At 38.7% G+C, this 24,017-nt stretch overlaps 1 protein-coding gene across 1 annotated transcript in view; it reads right to left on the bottom strand.

Annotated features, from left to right (window-relative positions):
* The window catches only part of LMBRD1 (LMBR1 domain containing 1), a 119,390-nt gene that overhangs the window by 85,813 nt on the left and 9,560 nt on the right, over positions 1 to 24,017 (bottom strand). Inside the window, exons 3-4 of the mRNA XM_058554074.1 lie at positions 17,786 to 17,846; positions 1,727 to 1,824 (exon numbers count right to left, since the gene is read on the bottom strand). Coding sequence (XP_058410057.1) covers positions 1,727 to 1,824; positions 17,786 to 17,846 — 159 coding nt within the window. The remainder of the gene's footprint in view (positions 1 to 1,726; positions 1,825 to 17,785; positions 17,847 to 24,017) is intronic.

Raw genomic sequence — 24,017 nt, 5'->3', positions numbered from 1 at the left:
TTAACGTATTTAACTCTCACGACACCCCTGAGACAGGTGTTCCCATCCCTACTTCAGAGATGAGGAAGCTGAGGCCCAGAGAGGTTACATCACCTGCCCTGAGTCACAGACGTAGTACGCAATGAAACAAGGACTTGAACGGAACTCAAGTCTTTGCAGTCGGTGCTTTGCTTGGTGCTGGAACGTAACCCACAGGCAAAGAACACCACAAAGCCAAACATTCTAAATAGGGATAGGAAAGCTAATCTCAAAGAAAAAGTTACATCAGTGAGAAAAAACATCAGCTGTCCTCTCAACCTAATGAAGTCTCTAAAAATCACCTTTTAAAATTTAAATTCATTACTATTCATATGATAAATTCTTGTTCAAAAAGGAGTTAAGACAGTCTTCTGGAAAAAACTTAAAGCAAAGGCAAGGAGGGTCTTAAGATCAACCAAAGGGTGGGGGCAGATGCACCACAGAAGTGAAGAGAGAGCAAGCATCGCATTTTCTTTAACACTGAAATTTGTAACCAGCCACCTTACCTTACATACCTTGGGTTTTCAAATATAGTCACATGGTATCTGCAAATAATAATTTTGACTTTCTTCTTAAGTATTTAAACATCTTAGTTTTCTCTCTAACAAATTATACTGATTACCAGTCTGGGAAGCATTTAAAATATTGTTGATGTACTTGCTCCTGATCTTAATGCAAATAAATGCTTTAAGGTTTTAAGCATGATTAAGCATAATGCTGACTTTTAAGTACGGATATCTGCTTTTGTATTTAAATACAAAACATAAGATATAAAACAAATTCCTGTAAATCAATAAAAAGACATTCCTTTTATGCTGCCTTTTTTCTCCTTAAATAAGAAAAAAAAGTTCAATTTTGGCAAATAGCTTTCAAATAGAATTTCTCCTTTGACCTATTAAATTACTATATATTAATAGATGTGATTCTAAACCACCTATGCAATCTAGAGATAGGCCCACCTCAGTTATACTATATTAATGTATTTTTGAGATACCCCAGAATTCTATTTGCCAATATTTCAGTTAGGATTTTTATATCAATACTTCCGTGATAGTGGTCTGCAGTTTTGGACTATGTGTGCTATATTTATCAGGTTTTTCTATCAGTGTTATCCCGGGTTAGTTAGCAAGTGTTCCTTCTTTATGCCCCAGAACAGGGGCACACGTAGCCCACCTCCTATTTTCCTGGATCACATCACGCTCATTATGTGCTGTCTCTGGCTGCTTTCACACCACAGCAGCAGAGCTGAGTAGGAAAGACAGAGACTAGATGGCCTGCAAAGCCTCAAATATTTAATACCTGGCCTCTTACAGAAAGAAGTCTGCCCGTCCCTGTCTACAACAGTAGTCACAAGTCACATGTGGCAACTGAGCACTTGAAATGTGGCTAGTTCCAAGAGGGATGTGCTGTAAGCGTAGAATACACTCTAAATTTCAAAGACTTAGTGTGAAAAAGAAATATCTCATTAATAATGTGTTTTGACTCTACATTAAACACAACGTATCATTAAAAATAATTTAAACTGTTCCTTTTTACTTATTTTAATGTGGCTACTAGAAAATTTAAAATTTCACGTGGCTCACATTATATTTCTATTTGACAACACTGCTTTAGAACAAATTCAAACAGAGTCATGTCATTCTTTGAAAAAGGAGAAAATAAATCTTTTCCTCCCCTAAATTGAGACCTCTAAAATAAAGATACTTACAGTGCATTTACCAGTATCATCATCATCCTTTTCTTCATAATAGAAGTAGACAAAAGGGATCCAGAAGAACACACAGAATAATATAACAGAATATAAGGCTGTGGAAAGGAATAATAAACTGAGTTCTACTAAATACATATGAACGTAATTGTTTTATATGTGTGTGTACGTGTGTGCATATATACACATAAATATATATTCACATACCAAATTCAACCTCCCATCTGATCCCTATACCCATAACTCTATATGTACATGCAATAACAAAATCAGACTTTTCTGACTCCTGTCCCAAGAAATCAATAGCACTATTAGATAACAAATCATAATTCAAGTTAACTTTGGGGCAATCTTTAGCAATAATAATGATAACAACTGTGTCAATAACAATTGTGGTAGCTAACATCTGGGCTCTTACTACGCAGTCACCACAGTGCTAAGAAGTGCCTGTGAATCATCTCATTTAAATGAACTTCAACTTTTGTATTCTTTCCAACTTAAAATTGAGCACAGTTGACACAACATTTGCCACTCAAGTTAAGAAACAGCTATAATTGATACTGTCCTTTTGATACAAATAATTTTCCCAATCTAAATTTAAAATATGGAGTGTTATGAAACTGATCTTATACAAATCAAGATAGAGAAAAGGTAAGAATAATAAAACAGTAAAATTAGATTCAAAGTTAACCAGTAGTAATTATTTATCTACTTCAAAATAATGTTAGATTTGAGATACTTTCAACCAGTAGTTAACCAAAATATTTCTTTTAATTCAGCATAGAACTTAAAATTTGGACAGCAAAAGATACAATATGTTTAACAATAAAAATAGCATAAGCAACTTTTCGAGACTTAACAAAGTTACCTAAGAAACTTACTTTTAAAACCTTCTGTGTATTTACATTTATTTGCATATACATAAGTTCACGGAAAATAATATATATAAATATATAATTATATAAAGCAATCACAGGATGATAATTATTATACTCCTTTGTAAAAGAAAGCATTTGTTAGTAATGGATAATAAAACTCCAATTACTTATTCTGTTGGAAGGAATGATTATATGAGTTATGGAATTTTTAAACATGATCTTAATACTTGTTGGCATTATCTCATTTATCTAGAGGCTACTTATAAAATAGCCCCCACTAAATGCAACATAGCTAAAAAACTCAGAGGAAACAGGGCCCTAAAAAACCAATAGAAAGGTCAGAGGTAATTTATTCTGAGCAATCACAAAATGACTGTCAGCATACTGAATTTTGGCACTACAGACATTTAGTGAGATTTACGCAGTCTTTTAATATTAGGAGAAACTAATAATGACAGTAAATCTTCAAGGTAATGACTATCGGTGTTTCTACTGCAAACCAGAGAGTAGTTAGCATGAACGTTTCTAACACAAATCTAAGAACCAATGGAAATAAACATATATTCAAAACAGTAACCAAAATTAGTATTCTAACAGCTTTAAAAAAACAAACATAAAAGGGATAGGACTAGAAATCACCCTAATACCATATCAATATTAGATTAAAATAATCAAATAATGTGGACAGAACAGGAAAAGCCTTGAATTAGCACAACAGCCTTTAGTAGGCTGACAGCCATATGCCAAAAACCTTCACAAACTGACAGACGCAGCAAGGTTTGGCCTCCGCCTCAGCACGTCGCTTGTGTCCACTACTTGGTGGCTTGGCCTTTAGAAAGCCAAAGAGCCTAAGGACTATTTCATAAACATTCCTGGTATTCCTGAACTTGTGTGATCAATGATCTTGTAACTGCATACGTTACCATCACATCAATTAGCATAAAAAGGTATAAAATTAATTCCTATAACTCAATAAAACACAAAGAGCCCATTTTTTAAAATGGATGAAAGACAGAGACTTTACCATAGAAGATATACAAAATGGCCAACAGCACATTTACAAAGGTGGTCCTGGTCATCTCAACAGGAAGATGCAAACTAAACCACAATGAGGTACTGGAGACTGGTCCACTAGAATGGCTAAAATCAAACTGACAGTACCAAGTGTTGTCAAGAATGTAATCAACTGACACTCTGTACTTTGCTGGAGGGAGTGTAAAATGGCACAACACTGCAGGAAACAGTTCAGCAGTTTCTCCCCAAGGTGAACAGACACCCACCATGTGACCCGACACTTCTGTCCCTCTGGCAGTGAAGCGCAGCAACACCTGCAAAGTGCTTCTGCCCAGGGAAGCCCGCGGGCGTGCTGAGTCCAGGGCTGTCACGGGGACTAGTAACACAGGCACATCTGCCTGAGTGACCAGCTGTAACAGACACCAAGAAGGAAAGAAGTGCTCACCACGCACACTCCATACACACTGGTACTGTGTGGTTCCATATGCAGCTGTACTAAAGCACCTTATCCGTTGGTGACATAGGAACATTCAGGGCTAGGTTCCCAGGAGTTGGTCGAGGGTCAGCCACACCAGCAGGCCCTCCTGAAGATGTGTGAGAGCTAAGACGTATCAGGTTGGCTGCATTAACATTTTCACAACAAGAATGTTCACAGCAACATCGTTCACTGTGATCAAAAACTGGAAATGATACAAACGTCCATCAACAAGCAAACGGATAAGCAAACTGAGTCACAGAAAAGACGACTATACAGCAATAAAAGAGAATGAACTACACATACATGAGACAAGGATGAATCTCACAGACCTTATGCTGAATAAAACAAGCCCAGACAAGAGAGTACATTTTCTATGATTGAAGTTAAGGAAGTTCTAGAACCAGCAAAGCCAATCTATTATGACAGGAATGAAATAAATGGTTGGGGCAGCTACTGACTGTAAAGAGACGGGAGGGTGTATGGCAAGCAGAACCATCATATGTCAGGTAGGAATGTCTACAAAAAGACAGCTTCTAGGAATCAACATCTGGAGGAAGGAGGCAGGGGACAGACACAACTTTGGAGAGACGCTACAGCACCCCTCGGCAGCCTGTGACTTGGGACAGGTGGAGAACAGCTGCTCTGAGCCTTCGTGTCCCTGACACCACGCTCTCAGCTACCTGCTGGTCACCTGACTGTTCCTGCTCAGTGTCCTTCGTAAAGACTTCTTCCTTTAGCCCATAATGTTAAACTGTAAAGTTGGAATTAAGTTAACATTTTTACGTGTTTTGGATTGGTTTTAATGTCAAGTTGGGCTTATATATCTGTATATGAAAAAAAGAAAAAGTTGCTACCACTATGATGAAACAGCTTCTTTGAAAGTTCTACTTCAAACTGACAGCTATTTTCAAAGGAGAATTATCCACTCCAACAGCGACGGCACTCTCATATCCTGACATCTTTATAAATCATGCTTTTACTTGTAAATGTTTTTGTTAAAAGAGTGCTACTAGCAAGTAAAAGATCAACTATTCGGTTTAATAGTCCCACTAACATCAAAGAAAAAATATTAAGGAAAACTTTTAAAACCTCGTATACACAGAAATTGGCAAAAATTAAACTCATAAAACAAACTCTTTTTTTAAAACAACTTATCAAGAACTAGCAAAAGCAAGAGAACAGAGAGCCATCGACACTTCAAAGGCCAGGGACAGAACTGCACGATAATTCTTAGGGTTTTTAACGGACACAAAGCCAAAGAACCTACATGTTAAAAACTGAGTACCCTTAAATTATAACTCACATGAAAAATAACTTGAATAAATCAGGCTTTTGAATTTTTAGACATTCTTTATTCCTCCCAACTACCAATGAAAACACTAAGAAAAAGAATAACAGTCAATACTGTGATGGTATAATTAATCATGACAAAACCTTTTGTTTTAGAAGGTCAAAGTACAAAGATATTCTGGGAACTCGAAAAGCCTTCTGAAATTATCCCATTTACCCAGCTGAACAGCTCTGGGGTCAGGACTGCTAGTTGCACATCCAATACCCATTTTCCTTCCGGCTGGCCTTCCCTTCTTCCTCCTCCTTTCTGCCTAAAAAGGACACACAATAGCTTAAACTCTAGCCATGATTTTGGACTCTGTGGTGACAACAAGTTGGAAATCATGTACCAAGGATGGAGAACAGAGAAGAAATGAGCTTAGGACCCTCACGATGCCATGATGCTGCCATACCAGCCCTGGACGGCCTATTTCCAGACTTATTTTAAGTGAGACTGAAAAACCACCATACTATTTAAAGCATGTATTTCCAACCTGTTAATAGCAGCCAAGTGTAATTCCTGAAACAAAACTTGGTATGAGAAATGGAGGAACCCAAACATTCTCTCCCGAGCTATTCTGAGCCCTTGGCGGTCCTGCCTGTGAGGGTGAATACAATAGATCTCAGTTAACTTTTGCCACTGAACACTGTAGCATCATGAGGTGCCCAGAATCCCCTGGGTTCAAGATATACTCCTCCTTGCCTTCACTGTGTAGCCGCAACCCTACTTCTCCCCTAGCAGTCAGCAGCAACCACTCCAGGGGATATGGTAACTATTACTGCTGTGCATTCAATGGAATAAGGAGACAAACCGGCCAAGTGGAAATCACACCTCCTAATTCAATGACACTATTGTTCCATCCTTGCTGGAAGTACTACCATATGGCTACACGAAGAATTCTAAACCAGCAGAGCTCAGCGGCAAGGTAAGAAGAAAAAGTGTTGTGAGTAGTTCATTAGAAATCATTGTACAAACCGCCATGTTCACTTCTATCCCTTAGTTATCAGTAACATGTACACAGATTACGGGAGAAAGAGAACCATACAATGCTCACTGACCCACAGCATTCTCTAAAATACAGAGACAGCACTTCTTAATTCATTTTATGAAGCTAGCAGAGTCTTAATACTCACACCTGGCAAAAATAACAAAAGAAAATTACAGACCAATCTCACCTCTGAATCGATTTTTAAAAGAATCCTAAACAAGACAGCAGCAAATCAAATGCAGCAAAAGATATAAAAACAAACCAAAAAAGCCGCCATCATGACCAAACTGGGTTTATCCTAGGAATGCAAAGTTGGTTTGAGAATAATCTATCCACTTGAAAGAATTTAAAACAAAAACACCTCACATGATTATCTCCCCTGATAAAATGTATTCAATTCAACAAACATCTCCTGTGTAAGTTCCAGGCCCCACTCTGAGGGTCATGAACATGGCTAAATCAGAACTCAGAAGTCTCTACTCTCATGAGGCATAACTCTAGCAGGAAAAGGTCTAACATTTAGAATCACTGTATGAACTACACAGCATACATTAAAAAATTCTTAAACAAGTAAAACAAAGCACAAACGACCCAACTGAAAAAGGCACTTCAAGCAGAAAACTGAAAAAGCCGATAAATTGAAAAAGACATGCAACTTCATTTCCAAGTAAATGAAATGCAGATTAGTGAACTATCATTTCACACTCGCCAGACGGGAAAAACTAAAAACACCTGGAAACATTCAAGTTTGGGATATAGAGCAACTAGCAGGCTTATATTCCTCTAAGGGAAGTTAAACTGGTACAAACACCTAGAAAAATAGTTTGTCATTAAGAAGAATGTTGAAGATGCACATAACTTATGATCCATCAACTCTATGTATGTATTTTGCACATACGCAACAGGAAACGTGTACACACGTGTTCATCTCACAATTTTTAATAGCAAAACATCCAAATGTCCACACTGATTAACACGTGGTATAACCACACATGACGCAAATAAACTACATTTCATGCAATAACATGTATGAATCTCAGAAACATATGGCTGAATGAAAACAAGAAATAATTTCATATAAAGTTCAAAAAAATGTAAAGTTAAATAAGGATACAGCATGGTAAGACTATAAGAAAAGGAAGACTACATTTAGCATGGTGGTTACATCTAGGGAAAGGGGAAGAGATGGCATCAGGGAAGGGCACAGGGACTTCAACCTCATACCTAGCACACTTCATAATACTTTGCAAGTACAAAAGTACTGTGTGTTGAGTAAACGTCACAGCTGTCAATATTTGCAATCCTGCTGCGGTGGGCAGCCTCTAAAATGGCTCCTGATGATCCCCACGCCTCCAGTATTCACGCCCTCGTGCAATCCCCTTCCCTGGGTGTGGGCTGGACTAGTGATTCACTGCCGATGAAAACAATACAACACAAGTGGTGGGATGTCACTTCCCAGATTAGTTCCTCAAAGACTCTGGCTTCCATCCGGCTCACCTGCCATGTTGTGAATTGTCCCATGGAAAGGTCCACGTGGCAAGGAGCTGATGTTGCTGACAAGAGAAAGCTAAGACCTGAGGCCCATCTACACCCATGTGACGGAGCTTGGGAGCCAGCTTGCCCCTCAGTGAAGCCTTGAGATGACTGCAGTCCCAGCACACACCATAGCAGCCTTGTGAGCAGAAAACCTAAACTGGAGATTCCTGACCCACAGAGACTGTGAGCTATGTTTGTTGTTTTAAACTGCTAAACCCTGGGGTAATTTCTTACACAACAATAGATAAAGAGCACCACTGTTGACAGCACAGCAAAGTGATTCAAACGCTCTGGTGCATGATCTGACAGCATACTGTCACGCGCCACATGATGATGTTTCTTTCAGTCAACGACAGGCCACAGACACGACAGTGGTCCCTGTGCACCGTACAGACTAGGTGTGTGGTAGGCTATACTACCTAGGTGTGTCTAAGCACACTCTGATGTGTGCAGAACGACAAAATCGCCGAACGACGCATTTCTCAGAACACATCCCCGTTGTTAAGCAACACATGACTGCACAACTTGCAGAATAAAATCTTTTATAGAGTTTAACCTAGAAGATCAGTCTGAAGAACAGTCATTTCCCTTAACGATCCTTTTGGTGGTTTATTTCCTCTCTCTATGGTATTTATTCCAAAGTTTACGCTGCAATGCCATTTTTATAACAAGAAATTGCTAGTGGTCAGAAAAAAGCTAAGCAATTTATGGTGTAACACAATAACTATGTAGCAATTAGTGATGACTACAGCATTGACGCCAAAGCTACACAGAAACATCAGCTGAAACAACAGTAAGTAGAAAAGACGTAAAGCAAATCAGCATTACAAACCGACTACTGGAGGCGATGCTGTGTGACACACAAAGAACCACATTCCGATTTATAAACCTTAGCACCTCATAATTTTTCAGCCTCATTTTTTCTCATCTGTAAATTAGGGTAAGATTCCAATTGCAGAAAATAAAAAGAAACTACAAAAACGCGAGTGTCCTAAAATGTTAAGTCACTATAATAGCAACTAGCCTTTACTGCCTGCCTGTCACACCCAGCATGGTGTTATACACCTGACTTACATTTATTGTTCACTCGGTATTTCTTCCCAACAACTCTGTAATAAAATTTACATGTCACAAAATGCCCAAATTCTAAGTTTATGATTCAATGATTTTTTTTTAGTAAATTTATACAGCTGGGTCACTATCACATAATCCAGTTTTAGAATATTTCCATTCCCCCAAACGGCTGCCTCGTGCCAGCTGTAATTAACCCCCACCCCAATTCCCAGCTGAGGCAACCAGTGACCGGCTTCTGTCTCTAGAGATTTGCTTTTTCTGGACATTTCACACAATGGAATTATACGAGATACACTCTTTTCCATCTGGCTTCTTTCACTAAGCACAGGGACTGGGAAATTTTTTCTGTAAAAGGTCAGATAATATTTTCAGCTTTGCAGCCTGAACATCTCTGTCATAGCTACTCAACTCTGCTGTCACAGCAGGAAAGTCGCCATAGACAAGTCAACACACTGGTGTAGCTGAACTGAGACTGGGCCCGTGGACACGCCATAACCTGTTGATCCCTGACTCAGACTGCTGAATGTGTACTCCACTGTACGGACACAACACCGTCTTTTTACACATTCGCCAGGTGTTGGGTATTTGGCTTCTTTCCAGTTTTGTGCTATTACCCAAAAAGCCGCTATGACATTTGCATACATATCTTTGTGTACACACTGTATTCATTTCTGTTGAGTAATTGCTGGACCATACAGTAAGCTTAACTTTTAAAGAAAGTTGAAAACTGCTTTCCAAAGCAACCGCACTGCCTTACATTCCCAACAGCAGCATGTGAACATTCCAGTTTCTCTCTGTCAATACTGGGATATTGTCTGGGGCTTTTATTACAGACCGTTATGGGCCAAATGTTCGTTCCCCTAAAACTCATACATTGAAGCCCTAACCTCCAATGTGATGGTATTTGGAGGTGGGGCCTTTGGGAGGTGACTGGGTTTAAATGAAGTTACAAGACTGGGATCCCAATAATGTAATTAGGGTCCTTAGAATAAAAGGAAGAGACCAGATTCTCTCTCTCTCATCTATTCTCTATCTATTCAAATATTTTACTCATTTTTAATTAAGTTATTTGTATAATTAATGATTGGTAAGAATTGTTTATAGATTCTGAATACAAGCTCTTTATAAATGATTTGTAAATATTTCTCCTTGTCTGTGACTTATCTTCATTTTTTAAATTGTGTCTTTTGAAGGACAAAGTTTTTCATTTTTATGAAATAGAATTTATCAAGGTTTCTCTTACCAATAATGCTTCTGGTGTCATATCTAAGAACTCTTTGTCTAACCCAACGTCATGAAGATACGTCCTTTGATTTCTTCTAAAAGTTTTATACATTCGTAGTTAGGTCTATGATTGCCTTCTTAGTTAATTTTTGTATGCGATGTGAGAGAAGGCTCAATGCTGTTGCTGCTGTTGTTGCATGTGGTTATCCAACTTACCCAACAATTTTTTAAACGAATTGAACAAAACTGAATTGCCACAGCTGTTGAAAATCCATTGACTATGAACATGAGGGTCTATTTCTGGTCTCTGAATTCTATGGCTCTATAAACCTATCCATCTGCAAAATCACACTGTCCTTTTTATTGTTTTACAGTAAGTTTTGAAATCCTATAGTGTAATTCTCTAATGTTAATTCTTTTTCAAAATTGTTTTTGGCTACTCTAGATCCTTTGCATTTCCACGTAAATTTTAGGATCAGCTCGTCAATTTCTTAAAAAAAAAAAAAAACTATGGGTCAATTTGAGGGAAAAGTGCCCTGCCATCCTTGCAATATTATGTCTTCCAATCCATTAACATGGAACGTCTCTTTATTTACTTAAATCTTCTTTAATTTCTATCAACAATTTTTTGTAGTTTTCAGTGTACAGTCCACGTGCCACACAGTGACATTTCAGCCAACGACATACCACGTTACGACAGTGGTCCCACAAGATTTTTACCACATAGCCTAGGTGTGTAGTAGGCTATAACATCTGGGTTTGTGTAAGTACATCCTGTGATGTTCACACAAGGACAAAATCACCTAACAAATGCATTTCTCAGAACATATCACCACGTTAAGCGATGCATGAATATATGAGTCTTACACTTCTTTTGTTAAATGTAATTCTCAGGGGTTTTCTTCCCTTTTGATGCTTTGTGAATAGAACTGCTTTCTTCATTTCATTTGAATTGTCTGATTCTAGTTTTCATATTGATCTTGCAACCTGTGACTCTGCTACACTTGTTCATTGGTCCTAGTTGTCTTTATATAATTCCTTGAGATTTTCTACCTATAGAATCTCACATCAGCTGAGAAAATAAGAGTCTTAATTCTTCCTCTCCACTTTGGATGCCTTTGTTTATTTGGATCTATTGCATTGGCCAGGTTGAGCAAGTTCCCTTCTGTGACTAGTTAGCTGAGAGTTTCCATCAGCAATGGGATGTTGGATTTTGTTAAACAGATGTTTTTTTCGTATCTATTGAGATGACCATCTGGTTTTTGTCCTTTATTCTACTAATATGGTATGTTACATGAATTGATTTGGGGATATTAAACCAACTTTGCATTCTTGGGATGAATCCCACTTTGTCATGGTTTATAATATGTGATGCTGGATTTAGTTTCCTAAAACTTTGTTAGGACTTTTGTGTCTACATTCATGAGGGATATTAGTCTATAGACTCCTTTTCTTGGGACACCTTTGTCTGATTTTGGCATCAGGGTAATAATGGCCTCAAGAATGAGTTGGGAAGTGCTCCCTCCTCTACTTTCTAAAAGAGTTTATAAAGGATTGGTATAATTTGTTTAAATAAATGATAGAATTCACCAATGAAGAAATCTGGGTGTGGGGTTTTCTTTGTGGGAATATTTTAAACAACAAATTCAACTTCTTTACTTGCTATAGGACTATTTCTTGAGTCAGTTTTGGTAATTTATGTCTTGCTAGGAATTTGTCCACTTCATCTGTCTAATTTGTTAGTATCAAGTTCTTCATAATATTCCTTTTAATTTCTGCAAGGTTGGTAACGCCCCCTTTCATTCCTTATTTTGATAATTTGTATCTTTCCTCTCTCTCCCTCCTCCCCCGCCTCCCCTCTCCTCTAAGACCCTACCCTCTCTCCCCCACCCCTCTCTCTCCCTCTCTCCCCTCTCCCTTTCAATCAAGCTAAAGATTTACCAGTTTTATTGATTATTTTTCAAAGAATCTACTTTTCATTGGATTTTTCTCTATTGTTTTTCTGTTTTCCATTTCACTGATTTCTGTTCTAACCTTTATTTTCTTTCTTCTGCTTGCTTAGAGTTCAGTTTGCCTTTCTTTTTCTAGTTTCCTAAGGTGGAAGTTTTAACATGAGACTTCTTTTCTAATAGAGGAATTTAAAGCTGCAAATTATCCTCTAAGCACTGCTTTGGCTGCATCTCATAAATTTTGATACATTGCATTTTTATTTTCATTCAGTTCAAAACATAGTTGGGGGGGGCGGGCATTTGGGGTGAAGTAACAGACCTAATCTAAAATACTACAGACTACCACTGTCCTTACCAGTTTTTAAGTATAAACATTTCTCAGACTGTTGTACACTTTTGGTTGATTTCCAAAGCAGTGAAGCTGTTCTTTTATCAACTTTGTCTTGCTTTTTGGGGAGAGGATCCACCAACCTTCTTACTTGGCCATGTATAAAATCACACCCCTAGATCATTCAATCTCAACAACATGTAAGTACATATTATCCTTTCTCATCTACAGAACATTACAGACTGGATGTCTGTGTCTCCTCAAAATTCATATGTTGAAATCTAATCCCCAATGTTCTTGTTGGGGAAGTAATCAGGGCATGAGAGTGGAGCCCTCGTGAAGGGGATCAGTGCTTATAAGAAGAGACTCGAGACGGCTTGCTGTCCCTCTCTCTGCTCTCTGCCACGTGAGGATAAAGCAAAAAGGCCATCCCCCAGCCAGGAGGCAGGTCCTCACCAGACACCACATCTGTCAGCACCTTGCTCTTAGACTTCCCAGCCTTCAGAACTGAGAGAATAAATGTCTGCCATTTAAGCTAGCCAGTCTATGGTATTTTTGTTATAGCAGCTCAAACTGACTAAGACAGCAGTGAGAGGTGGTCAGATTCTGGATAAATTTTGAAAAATCAAACACAATAGAATTTTCTGCCATGTTTGATACAAAATGTGAAAAAATGAAGAGTCAAGGATGACTCCAAGGTTTCTGGATTGAGCAACTCTATCCTTCTACTTGCTACTCACTGAAACAAGGAAATTATAGAGTATAACAGATTGAGGGTCAGTTGTTTTAGAAATGCTGAAGTTGAGATGTCTTTAACTTCTTGGTGGAAACTGTCATGTTGACAACTGGACACAGGAATATGAAGCTCAAGAGAGGTCTGCACGCAGATTTGAATCTGGGAGTTTGGTATCTAGATGGTATTCAGGATTAAACCAGGAGTCTAAGATCACCAAAGGATTTACTGAGATAGAGAACAGGTCCAAGGACTGAACCCTGAGACACACAAACATTAAGAGCTCAGGAAGAAGAGAAAGAACCAGCGAAGGCACTCAAAAGGCACAGCCAGGAGCGCAGGAAGGAGAATCAAGAGCACATGTCTCTCTCTCCCTCCTGGAGTGTTCAGGAAGGTTTATGAGACGATGGGACAAATCAGCAGTTTGTTCAGAGACAGAATGTACAATGCACACCAGCTGTTAAGTCCAAGCAAGCACTTGTTTTCTCAACATTTCCACTGGGAAACAAATTCTTAGGCCACTAAGTCTCAAGGAATCATTAGATTATCTAGACAATCTCGAGCAAACCTAACCAGAGACCACTTAGAAAACTCCCCCTGTGAATAAGAATGCATTCTTCTAAATAGGAGGTGGGAAAACAGAAGATAGGACACTACTGTTATCTCACCAAAAACAACTTTGCAGACATGAATCAAAAAACAAATTCCCAAAATTAGTCCCAGTCTTTCTAGGTTGTCTGGAAAAGCAATGAAATATATTAGAGATGTTTTCAAAACAATAAACTGTCAAGAAGATGCAAATTTGATGAGATGCTAGGTGAGTTCTTTCAATACTAATTTTCCAATATCATTGCACTGAGAAGGTTTCTTTCTCTTGCTTTCTTAGGGGATTTGAATTAAAACAGCAGCAGATAACAACTATTTAGCACTAACCACATGTCCCATACTCCTAATACTACAAAGTAAGTCCTACTTTATCCCCATTTCACAAGTGAAGGTCATAGGGAAGTTAAATGTCTTCAAGGTCCCATGGTACTCTTCTCATATTAGACGATAGGAGGTTGGAAACCCTAAGTTCATAATACATAGTAAAGACTCCAGGTATAATTTCTCAGCAATTAACCAATGGGGAGTGAGGAGAAAGTTCCTAAAAACTCTCTTAGGTGCTATAAAAGGTGTGGCATAGAAACAGGAGTTTGAAAGCCTTATTCCTATCCTTCCTTGGTTCCATAACTTATCTAAATATGCACACACTTCTCCTGTCTTCACTACAGAAGTGCTTAATTGCAAAAGAGAACTTATTAAATACCCAATAATCTGGGATTGTTAGAATAAGAATATTCATACAATGGAAAACGATGCAGTAAACGTTTTTTTAATATACATATGCAAGATCTTCATAGCAGCAGTATTTGAAGTAGCCAAAAACTAAACAACCCAACTGATCATGAATATAAAAATGGATAAACAAACTATGGTATGTTAATACAATGGAATATTTTACAGCAATGAGAATCAACAAGGCACTGTTACCTGGAACAATGCAGATCAGTCTCAAAAACAATGCTGAGCCCTAACAAAGCAAAAGAGAAAACAATACATACTATATGAGTCAATTTATGTCTACACAAAAACGACAGCCCGAGAACCAGTGTCAAGAGGAGAGTCTCTGGAAGGAAGTGACTGGACAACTACAGAAGAGCTGAACACCCAGCCTTGAATAATTCCCGCCTATGGTTTAGGCTCTCCCCATTTCCACCACCCCTGTAGGCATGCAAAATCAAAACAAGAGGTTAGGAAAAAATGTTAAGTAAAATGTAAATTTACTTAAAAGAAATTAAAGAAAAGTAGATGGTGAAAGAATTAAAACTAAAAATTTCAGGAATTTAGAAAAACATTAGAATAAAGTAAACATTCACAATAAATTACAATAAATAAAAGGTAAGAATTTAAAGATAAAGTCAAATTTGAAACATAAAAATAGAACTCAGATAAAAGGCTAAACACACACATAAGAGAGAAAAGCTTGCATAATATGCCCAAACATGAGATTAAAACAGAACTGAAAACAAAAAAGTCAGATAAGAGCAGTTTTTTAAAAGAAAATATCAAAGAAGTTTGAAGACACAGATGAAGAAATCAATAAAAACATTCAAAAGGAGGAAAGTCCCTTCTGCAGCCGTAATAATCCTATTAGGTGTCCACCCTTGAGCACACACCTTTTTAATACTCCGTGTCAGAGGAAGGACACACAAAGTACACTTGTGAGAAGCCCTTGTGCTATTTCAGTTGTGAGCTACACTAGTCACTTTTTTCAAAGAACATCATTTCTACTTGAAAGAATAAACCTGAATCTACCACCTTGAGCCTTACATCTTTCCAATAAATAAATACTTTTCTGATAAGAACAATAGTGATACTAATGGAACACCAAAGTAAATCAGAATCTCTCTGGACATGATCTAGCATCCATACTATTTAAAAGGTCCCCAGATGATGTTTGAAGCTACTCTGGGGGTTCAGTGCTACGAAGCACTCCCACAGGTAACATGCCCAGAACCATACATTGAAAGGCAGCTCACTGAATGGTAAGGAGCACCAGCTTAGGAAGTAAGACCCACTTCAGCTATGCCACTCACTAATAAGGTGATCTTTAAATATCAATTTCTTCATCTGTAAAATGTAAAAAATACCTCCAAAAATTGACATTCATGAAAATTAAATAAAATGTTGAATGTGAAAGTCTTGCACAGTTCCTGGCAATGTTAGACAATGAAAATGTGTTGATATGTTAGGAGAGATTAGATGAACTATAGAATGTCAGAGGAAATGGATAAAAATAGTGTTTTGGATTATCTGGAGTCTGTGTAGTCCTCAGGATCCAGTAGAAGACATCCAATAGGCAGGTAGACAATATCTCGCATTTCTGGACAAACAGCCGGGCTTGAGGACAGTCACTCTCTTAGAAGCTATGCAATCCTTTCAGGCTCCCAGCTGCAGCTCACCATCTGAGTCCAAGTCAATGGCCTATGAGCCACAGCTAAGATGGATATGACTAACTTTATGACCACCACCACTAATATTATCAAATTAAATTTTCTTGCTTTGATTCCACGGTCATCAAGAAATCTTCTATTCATAATTTGGCTTTCCATGAAAATTTCTTCCCTAGATCAGTGTCTCAACTACCCCATCCCAAGGTAGTTATATTTCTCACTACAACCTATCCAACAAATAATCCAACCCTAATCCCTAAGACATCCATTGTTTGTAATGATTAAATGCCGTATCTCCCATGCATTGAAATGATACTAGGGACACACTATCCTAAAAATACTAAAACCATTTCTTATAGGCTTAATTCCCTCCATGACACCAACAGGAAGGGCTGCATGAATTAACGTTCCAGTTTAGATGTCTTTGTAACCTTGGTTATAATGGATTATTCCAGTAGCCTATAGGTTCAATGATAAGATATGGCTCATGGACCTGGACTGCACCAAGATACAAGTTGGCTTATCTTGTCACATGTTCTACAGCATAAACACACTTTGGTGTCAAATAGGAGACAGGCCTCTTCCCCCAAAGTTGTTTTTGAAGAACTGATTTATATCCTTCCAATAAATTTGTATTGAAAAGACAACATAGCACCATTTCAACATTTTTAACTTAATAGGCCAAATTTATATTTTATAATATATATTTAATGTATTCATCAGAAATAATAAATTCTATATTAAAATACAAAAATACAATTCTAAAATCTACCCCAAAGGGACAGAATTTCATGGGTCCTGCAGATTTTAGACCAGGAGAAAAGGCAAAGGTTAGAGCCAAAACAATGAAATAAAAATCCAATGAAACCTCTGAAAATCCCATCAATAGAAACTTCAGTAGATGTTTTCTCAGTTTCCAATTTAGTGTCTCATTGAAATCTTATTCAACATCTTGATTTATTGCTGGAAAAAACTGACATCTTTTTCCTAACTCAGCACTTAAAGCACAAGTCTTAGGTTTATTCAAGAGAAAATCTGGGGCAACACTTAAGTAGTTATTACAAAGCTTTTATAATCCAATATTAGGAACGCAAGAAAGAGCAAAGGAGGGAGGGATCATCAGTCAACTATAACCCCTGAATGAAACTGACTCTGTACAGTACAATAAAGTTGATGCTACAAACTCTCCAGAGAGTACACTCTATTAGTGTCAATATTTAGAAAAAATTTCTAGAAAACTGGGAGTTTTAAAATCAAGAGTGCAAGTGGGAGATTCGTAATGGTAACAAAGGAAGAGACCTGAAATTTAAAGCAACCTGACAACTTCCACAAAGAAATACTTACAAGTGAATCTAAATGAAGCAAAGTAGGTAAAAGAAGTTTTGGGACTATGAGAGTAAACGCTGTATTACTTATTCCTGGTGCTAAAACAGTAATCTCCAATGTGATATTAAAATTGAAAGTGTATGCACAGCTTTATCCTACATTTTGGTAGCAGCCCACAGAGGAAAAGAAACGGAAAGATACTTACTATAGTAAGCATACAACACAGTGTCCTCGATCTGTCTGCTGACATTAGCATTAGCCCAGTCCTGGGATAAAAAACAACGGAAATATTAATGAAACATCCATTTGCTTAACAATTATGATTAAGTTTTCATATAACTAAATATCACTTATAAATGTATCAACTCATACAGTTACGGTCTGTGCCTTCAAGAAGTGAGATAGATAAGTAAACAAATTTCCACAGATAAACACTGAGATAAAGTGACAACATAGAGTAGTTCCTCCCTATCCTCAGTTTCACTTTCTGCAGTTGCAGTTACCCACGGTCCAAAAACATTAGATGGAAAATGCCAGAAATAAATAAACTGCACACCATTTTGAGTAGCATGATGAAATCTCAGTCCCACTCGGAAAGTGACTCGTTCCTTTGTCCAGCAGATCCACGCTGTACACGTACCACCTGCGATCACCTAAAGCCGTCTCAGTTATCAGATTGACTGTTGCAGTATCGCAGTGCTTGTGTTCAAGTCACCCTTATTTTACCTAATAACGGCCCCAAAGCACAAGAGCAGTGATGCTGACAATTCAGATATGCCAAAGAGAAGCTGTAAAGTGCTTCCTTTTGGTGAAAAGGTGAACGTTCTCCACTTAATAAGAAAAAAATCATATGCTGAGGTTGCTAAGATCTACGGTAAGAATGAATCTTTTATCTGTGAAATTGTGAAGAATGAAAAAGAAATTCATGCTGGTTTTGCTGTTGCGCCTCAAACTGCAAAAGTTAGGGGCACACTGCATGATAAATGCTTAATTAGGATGGAAAAGACATTCGACGTGTCAGTGGAAGACAGAAATAGGAAACGTGTTCCCATTGACAGCAACGTGTTGCACCAGAAAACATTGAGCCTATACGAAGACTTCAGCAAGGGACCCCATGAAACAAGTGACAGCACACCATTTACTGCAAGTGAGGTTACACAGATCCAGGAACAGGCTTGCACTAAAGGAGAAAGACCACATTCACATAATTTTATTACAGTATATTGTTATAATTGTTCTATTTTATTATTAGTTGTTCCTCTCTTATTGTGCCTAAGTTATAAACTAAACTTTATCATAGGTATGTATGTGTAGGAAAAAACATAAAAGCTATGTAAAGGGTTCAGTACTATCCATGGTTTCAGGCATCCACTGGGGGTCCAGGAATGTACCCCCATGGATACGGGGGATGACTGTATTTCCGGGGAAACACATTAGCAGGAGGCGCCCAACTCAGCCTGAAGATCAGGGACGGCTTCCCCAAACAACTCTAAACTGAGAGAGAAGAGAGGTTGTTCTTAGGGAAAAGGAGAAAAATTAGTAGGAAGGAGGGACGAGAGAAAGGAACATACAGGAGAGTTTAAAAAACCACAAGGAGCTACATATAGATTCACTAGAGCTTTTAGAAAGACGAGAGAGCAGGTGAGCGAGGGAGGGGAAGGACAAAGGTTTGAGGGACTTTGTCCTAAGGGCAATGGAAAACAGTGATGAATTTTTATACAGAGAGTGACAATATGATTTGCATTTTAGAAAGAAGATAATTGAGCATAACATATTTTTTTAAATACCTAAAAGAATAGTCAATCGAAACTCCTTTGCATTCATCCTACACAAATATTCTTTAAATTAGTAATTTAAACATAGTAATTTAACTTAGAAAATATAATTAAAATTAATCTTTTCAAATAAAAAAAACTTGTATGCTAATGAATCAGAACTGAGGTATAACAACAAGTCTTTTTGTCAAATATCCTAAATTTTATGCATATGAAAGATTAAACCTGGAGAGTCTTGGTGACCAGTCACTGCTATCAAGAAGCAAGGCTAATCAGGTCAGTTTTTTTCTATAAACACTTTAAGAGCTCAAGTCAGTATTAATAGCCCACTAAAACGGCTCTTAAGGAAGGGTATCAACATTTAATTCTCCTAAAATAATTACGGTTTTTCTTTCTTTTTCACCTACAAACACCTCTAGCAACGAACATCTACGAATTTCTTACTAACAAATGCCTAAAAGAAAAAAAAATGTAGAAAATCCAAATTTAGCACTACAAATGCAAAACCCTGACACATGATGCACAATAAGAACAATATTTTTCCAATAGCAATAAAAACTATAAAAAAAATTAATAGGCTAAATTAAAAATTTATGTTAACTATATAAAGAAAATTAAATTACAGAATATAAAAAAGATCTAAATAAATGGAAAGTCCCATGTTCATACATGAAATGACTGTAAATACCAAATCCCTCCATATTAATCTATAAAAATTATGTATATTGCCAATCAAAATCCCAAAATACTAGAAGGTAGAGTATTTTCTTTTTTTTTTTGTGTGTGTGTGTGTGTGTGAGGAAGATCAGCCCTGAGCTAACATCCGTGCTAATCCTCCTCTTTTTGCTGAGGAAGACTGGCTCTGAGCTAACATCTATTGCCAATCCTCCTCCTTTTTTTCTCCCCAAAGCCCCAGTAGATAGTTGTATGTCATAGTTGCACATCCTTGTAGTTGCTGTATGTGGGACGCGGCCTCAGCATGGCCGGAGAAGCGGTGCGTCGGTGCGCACCCGGGATCCGAACCCGGGCCGCCAGTAGCGGAGCGCGCGCACTTAACCGCTAAGCCACGGGGCCAGCCCCAGGTAGAGTATTTTCATATGATGATTCTAATAGTCATCTGAAAAACATATAGGCAAGAGCTAAGAAATTTTTTGAAAAAGACAAACAATGAGGAATTTGAGGAATTTAGCCAATTACAAGACTTTATTAATAAAACATGAAAATCTATTATTATAGTAACTTTTCACTCACCTAAGTGGCAAAATTTAAAACATTAATAATATCCAGCAGCGACAAATATGAAGGAAAAGCCATCTCCTACACAGTAATAGAAAGAAAGGTACTCGATGACCCAGACATTCTTTGTTGGAATCTATCCTAAAAAGATTCACACAAATCAGGACAGGTATCAGTACACAGGTAGGTTTCAAAGACAAGGAGGCCTGTCCAAGGAATGTCCTCAAGAGCTCTTACCAGGCTGCCTGGCAACAAGCTAGCCCACACGGGGCCTCCCCTTCCCACAGTAGGAGGAGATGCACCCAGTCTCAACGACTCATGGGACCAAGGGACCCAAAGTCTCTAGGTGCTCAGCAACCGCCACGTCCTAGCACCCCTGAAGGGCTTGCATCTAAGCTCACACTACTCGGCACTCGGGTCCACAGCATTTATCCACCTTCGAGGCCATTCCGGTTCCTGCCCTACGAGAAGGGAGAACAGGAGGAGGAGCAGCTACCTCTGCTGAAGCTCCTGCTCTTGGGGAGGGCCCCGCTCTGCAGAATGCCACGTATGTAAGAACCCCTGCACTGGCTGACCCTCATCCCCCTACATTCCGGTCTGCACTAAGTCATGCTTAGTGATTTTTCACCCAAGAGCCCTTTACACAACAATACTCAGTGTAGCATTGTTTACAATATTAAAAAACAATAACAACAATAAAAACTGGAGACAATCTCAGTGCCCAGGGAGAAACGGTAAAATGTATTAACAATGAAATCTAGGTAAGCTGGTATACATGGATATCCAGGAAGTACTTCTGAGTAAGGAGAAACGGAACGAGCCGCAAACACTAGTTTTAACACACGCAATCTTTGTCTAAAAAGTGTAATGAAAGAAACAGCGTACATAAACAGAAAAATGGCAACCAAGTGTAAAGAGTGCTAGCGCCTGGGAACGGGAAAGCACCAGGGAGACTTCTCCGCGACAACTGGAAACGTTTCCATCAATGACTCCAGGACCAAATGAATACGTACACAATCGAAGCTTCAGCTCCTGACTCCTGTGTTTTTCTAGTGATCGTTTATGCCTCAAAACAGAAGTTAAAAAAGATTTTTGAAACTTGAAGATTTTTTGAAACAGAGGATAATTACATCTATCCCTATGCGAGCTCCCTACCAACTTCTGAGATGACCCCAGATATTAATGTGCCCATCAAGAATCACTTAAAAGTTAAACTTTAATGCTGAACAAGACCCCAACCTCAGAAAAAAAAGTAAGAGTAGAAAATATGAAGGTAATTTAAAGCCAAGGTTCATTGAAATTTAGTACCTTTTACCCTGCAAGGTTCTTTTGTTTAACCAAATCTTGAGGCAATAAGAGTATTACTGTTACTATTTTAAACCTAAAAATATGTGTAAAATATACAACATCACTCAAGCACTATTAGTGTATTTGGCTTTTATATACTGTCTTGCCTCCAAGGTATATGATGTACTGTCAAAAGAGCTTACTTTATGAAACCTTCCTTCTACATTCTGAGAACAAATGCCCTTGATATATTTTATAAACTAGTGACCACTGCCTCCCAAAGTAGAGAGCAAAAAGAACTTCAGAGTTATTTAAGACTCAAAGGAATGTGAGACAATCAAGAACTAATACTAAATTAGAGACTATTAAAGAACACTTCAGAAGAAAGGAAAAAGATATCCATTTCACAGAAAAAAGATGAAGTGGGTCGTGTATGTGAAATTCCCTCTCCCACCCTTCAAGACGACTTATTGAAATGCTCAGCCTAACCCAAAACTAGACATGATTCTCCTCCATTTTACGTGATAACCTCACCTCAGACCAGTGGTTCTCACTCGGGGGTGATCTGTTCCCCAGGGGACACCTGGCCAGAGTGGTCACTGGGGACGGGGTAGTGACCAGCATTCTACTGGCATCTGGTGGGTAGAGGCAACGACCTGCTAAACATCCACAGTGCACAGGACAGCCTCCCACAACCAAGAATTAACCAGCACAAAATGTCAATAGTCGAGAAACACTGACTTAGAGGTCTCTAAAATAATTTGAAGCTGAAAAGACAGGAGCTCACTCAACTTACTACCAAATCTAAAACCTACCTTCATCTGTATCCAAATGCCAGGCCTTCCTTCTGCCAAGGTCCCGTACCCCTATTTACGGCCAGTCCTTTCACTCTGAGACCCCAACCCCTTTGCCTTCTCAAGGACACTGCACCTGCAAAGAGATCCTCTCGCCCCTCTCAAAAATTTCTCTACAGAATCCTAAAGCATACAAACTCTAGTAACTTCCATTAAACAACAAAGAGATACCACACAAAACACCTTCCTTGACCCTACTCCTACTACCCTAGAGAACAAACCTGAAAAGCTGTCAGCATTTCCTGTCACTACGTCCTCGCCTCCCTGACTACAGTCACCCCACTCCAACCTGAGCACCCCACCGCTCCACTGAGGTTACTCTTCCTGTTCTTTGGTCACCACCGAGCAAAGCCAACAGTCACCTCTCCACCCCTCTCACTACGCCTCTCAACACCACTCGAAAAAGCTAGTATTCTCTGTTCCTGAAACACATTCTTCTCCTGATTTCCATAAGCCCCCTCCTCTGTCTTCCCTCTTACCTCGCAGGCTGCAGCCTCTCCCCTTCAGCTGGCCTCTACGCAATGGAGCACTCCAACCTGTGGTCCAAAGCCAAGCCTTCACACACCACTCAATCTCCGCAGCTACTAGTCGGCCCACAGCTGATACCATCCAGGCGCTGACGACTGCCAAACACTTCTCTCCAACCCTAAGCTGTCCCTGCAGCTTCGACTCCCTACTTGGCACCTCTACTTGAATATATACGATAGGCCCTATGAAGGTAACTTGTCCAAAATGCAGCTCTTGTAACATAATTTAAAAGTCATAAACAATCTGGCCCCCGCCTCCCTCTTGATCTCAGCTAGGACCAACGCACAAGCCCCAACGCCACACTTTAGCCAAACAGGCCAAACTCATCCCTGCCTAATGGCTGGAATCTGCGGCTCCCTCCCCCTAAAGGCTCTCCCTCTGGCTCTCGCCGGGCTGGCTCCTCCTCATTCAGGTCTCATCTCAAGTAACCTCAGCAGTCTAGTCTACTTCAGCAATTTGGCCTCTCATCTGAATTACCCACAACTTCACTAGACTCTCACATCAATCTGTTGTATTTCCTCACAGAATGTCTAACCGTGAAGTTAGCTTGTTTTGTTTGTCTACTGTTGATCTGGTCTCACAGAATGTAAGCTCCATGAGAAGAGTAGCCTCATTTGTTTTAATCGTTAATCTCCAGCACCCACATGTGTCAGGTACGTATTATGTGTTTAATAAATATTACGTGAATAAATGTATTTAAGGTGCAATGAAGAATACACTATCTGAAAGTAAGAATGAGGCAGTAGTAGAGAGTTCA

Source organism: Diceros bicornis, chromosome 14 (assembly GCF_020826845.1).
Source record: "Diceros bicornis minor isolate mBicDic1 chromosome 14, mDicBic1.mat.cur, whole genome shotgun sequence".
NCBI classification, from domain to species: domain Eukaryota; kingdom Metazoa; phylum Chordata; class Mammalia; order Perissodactyla; family Rhinocerotidae; genus Diceros; species Diceros bicornis.
Note: the sequence above shows the minus strand (reverse complement) of the source record. Positions and strands in the feature narration are given on the sequence as shown.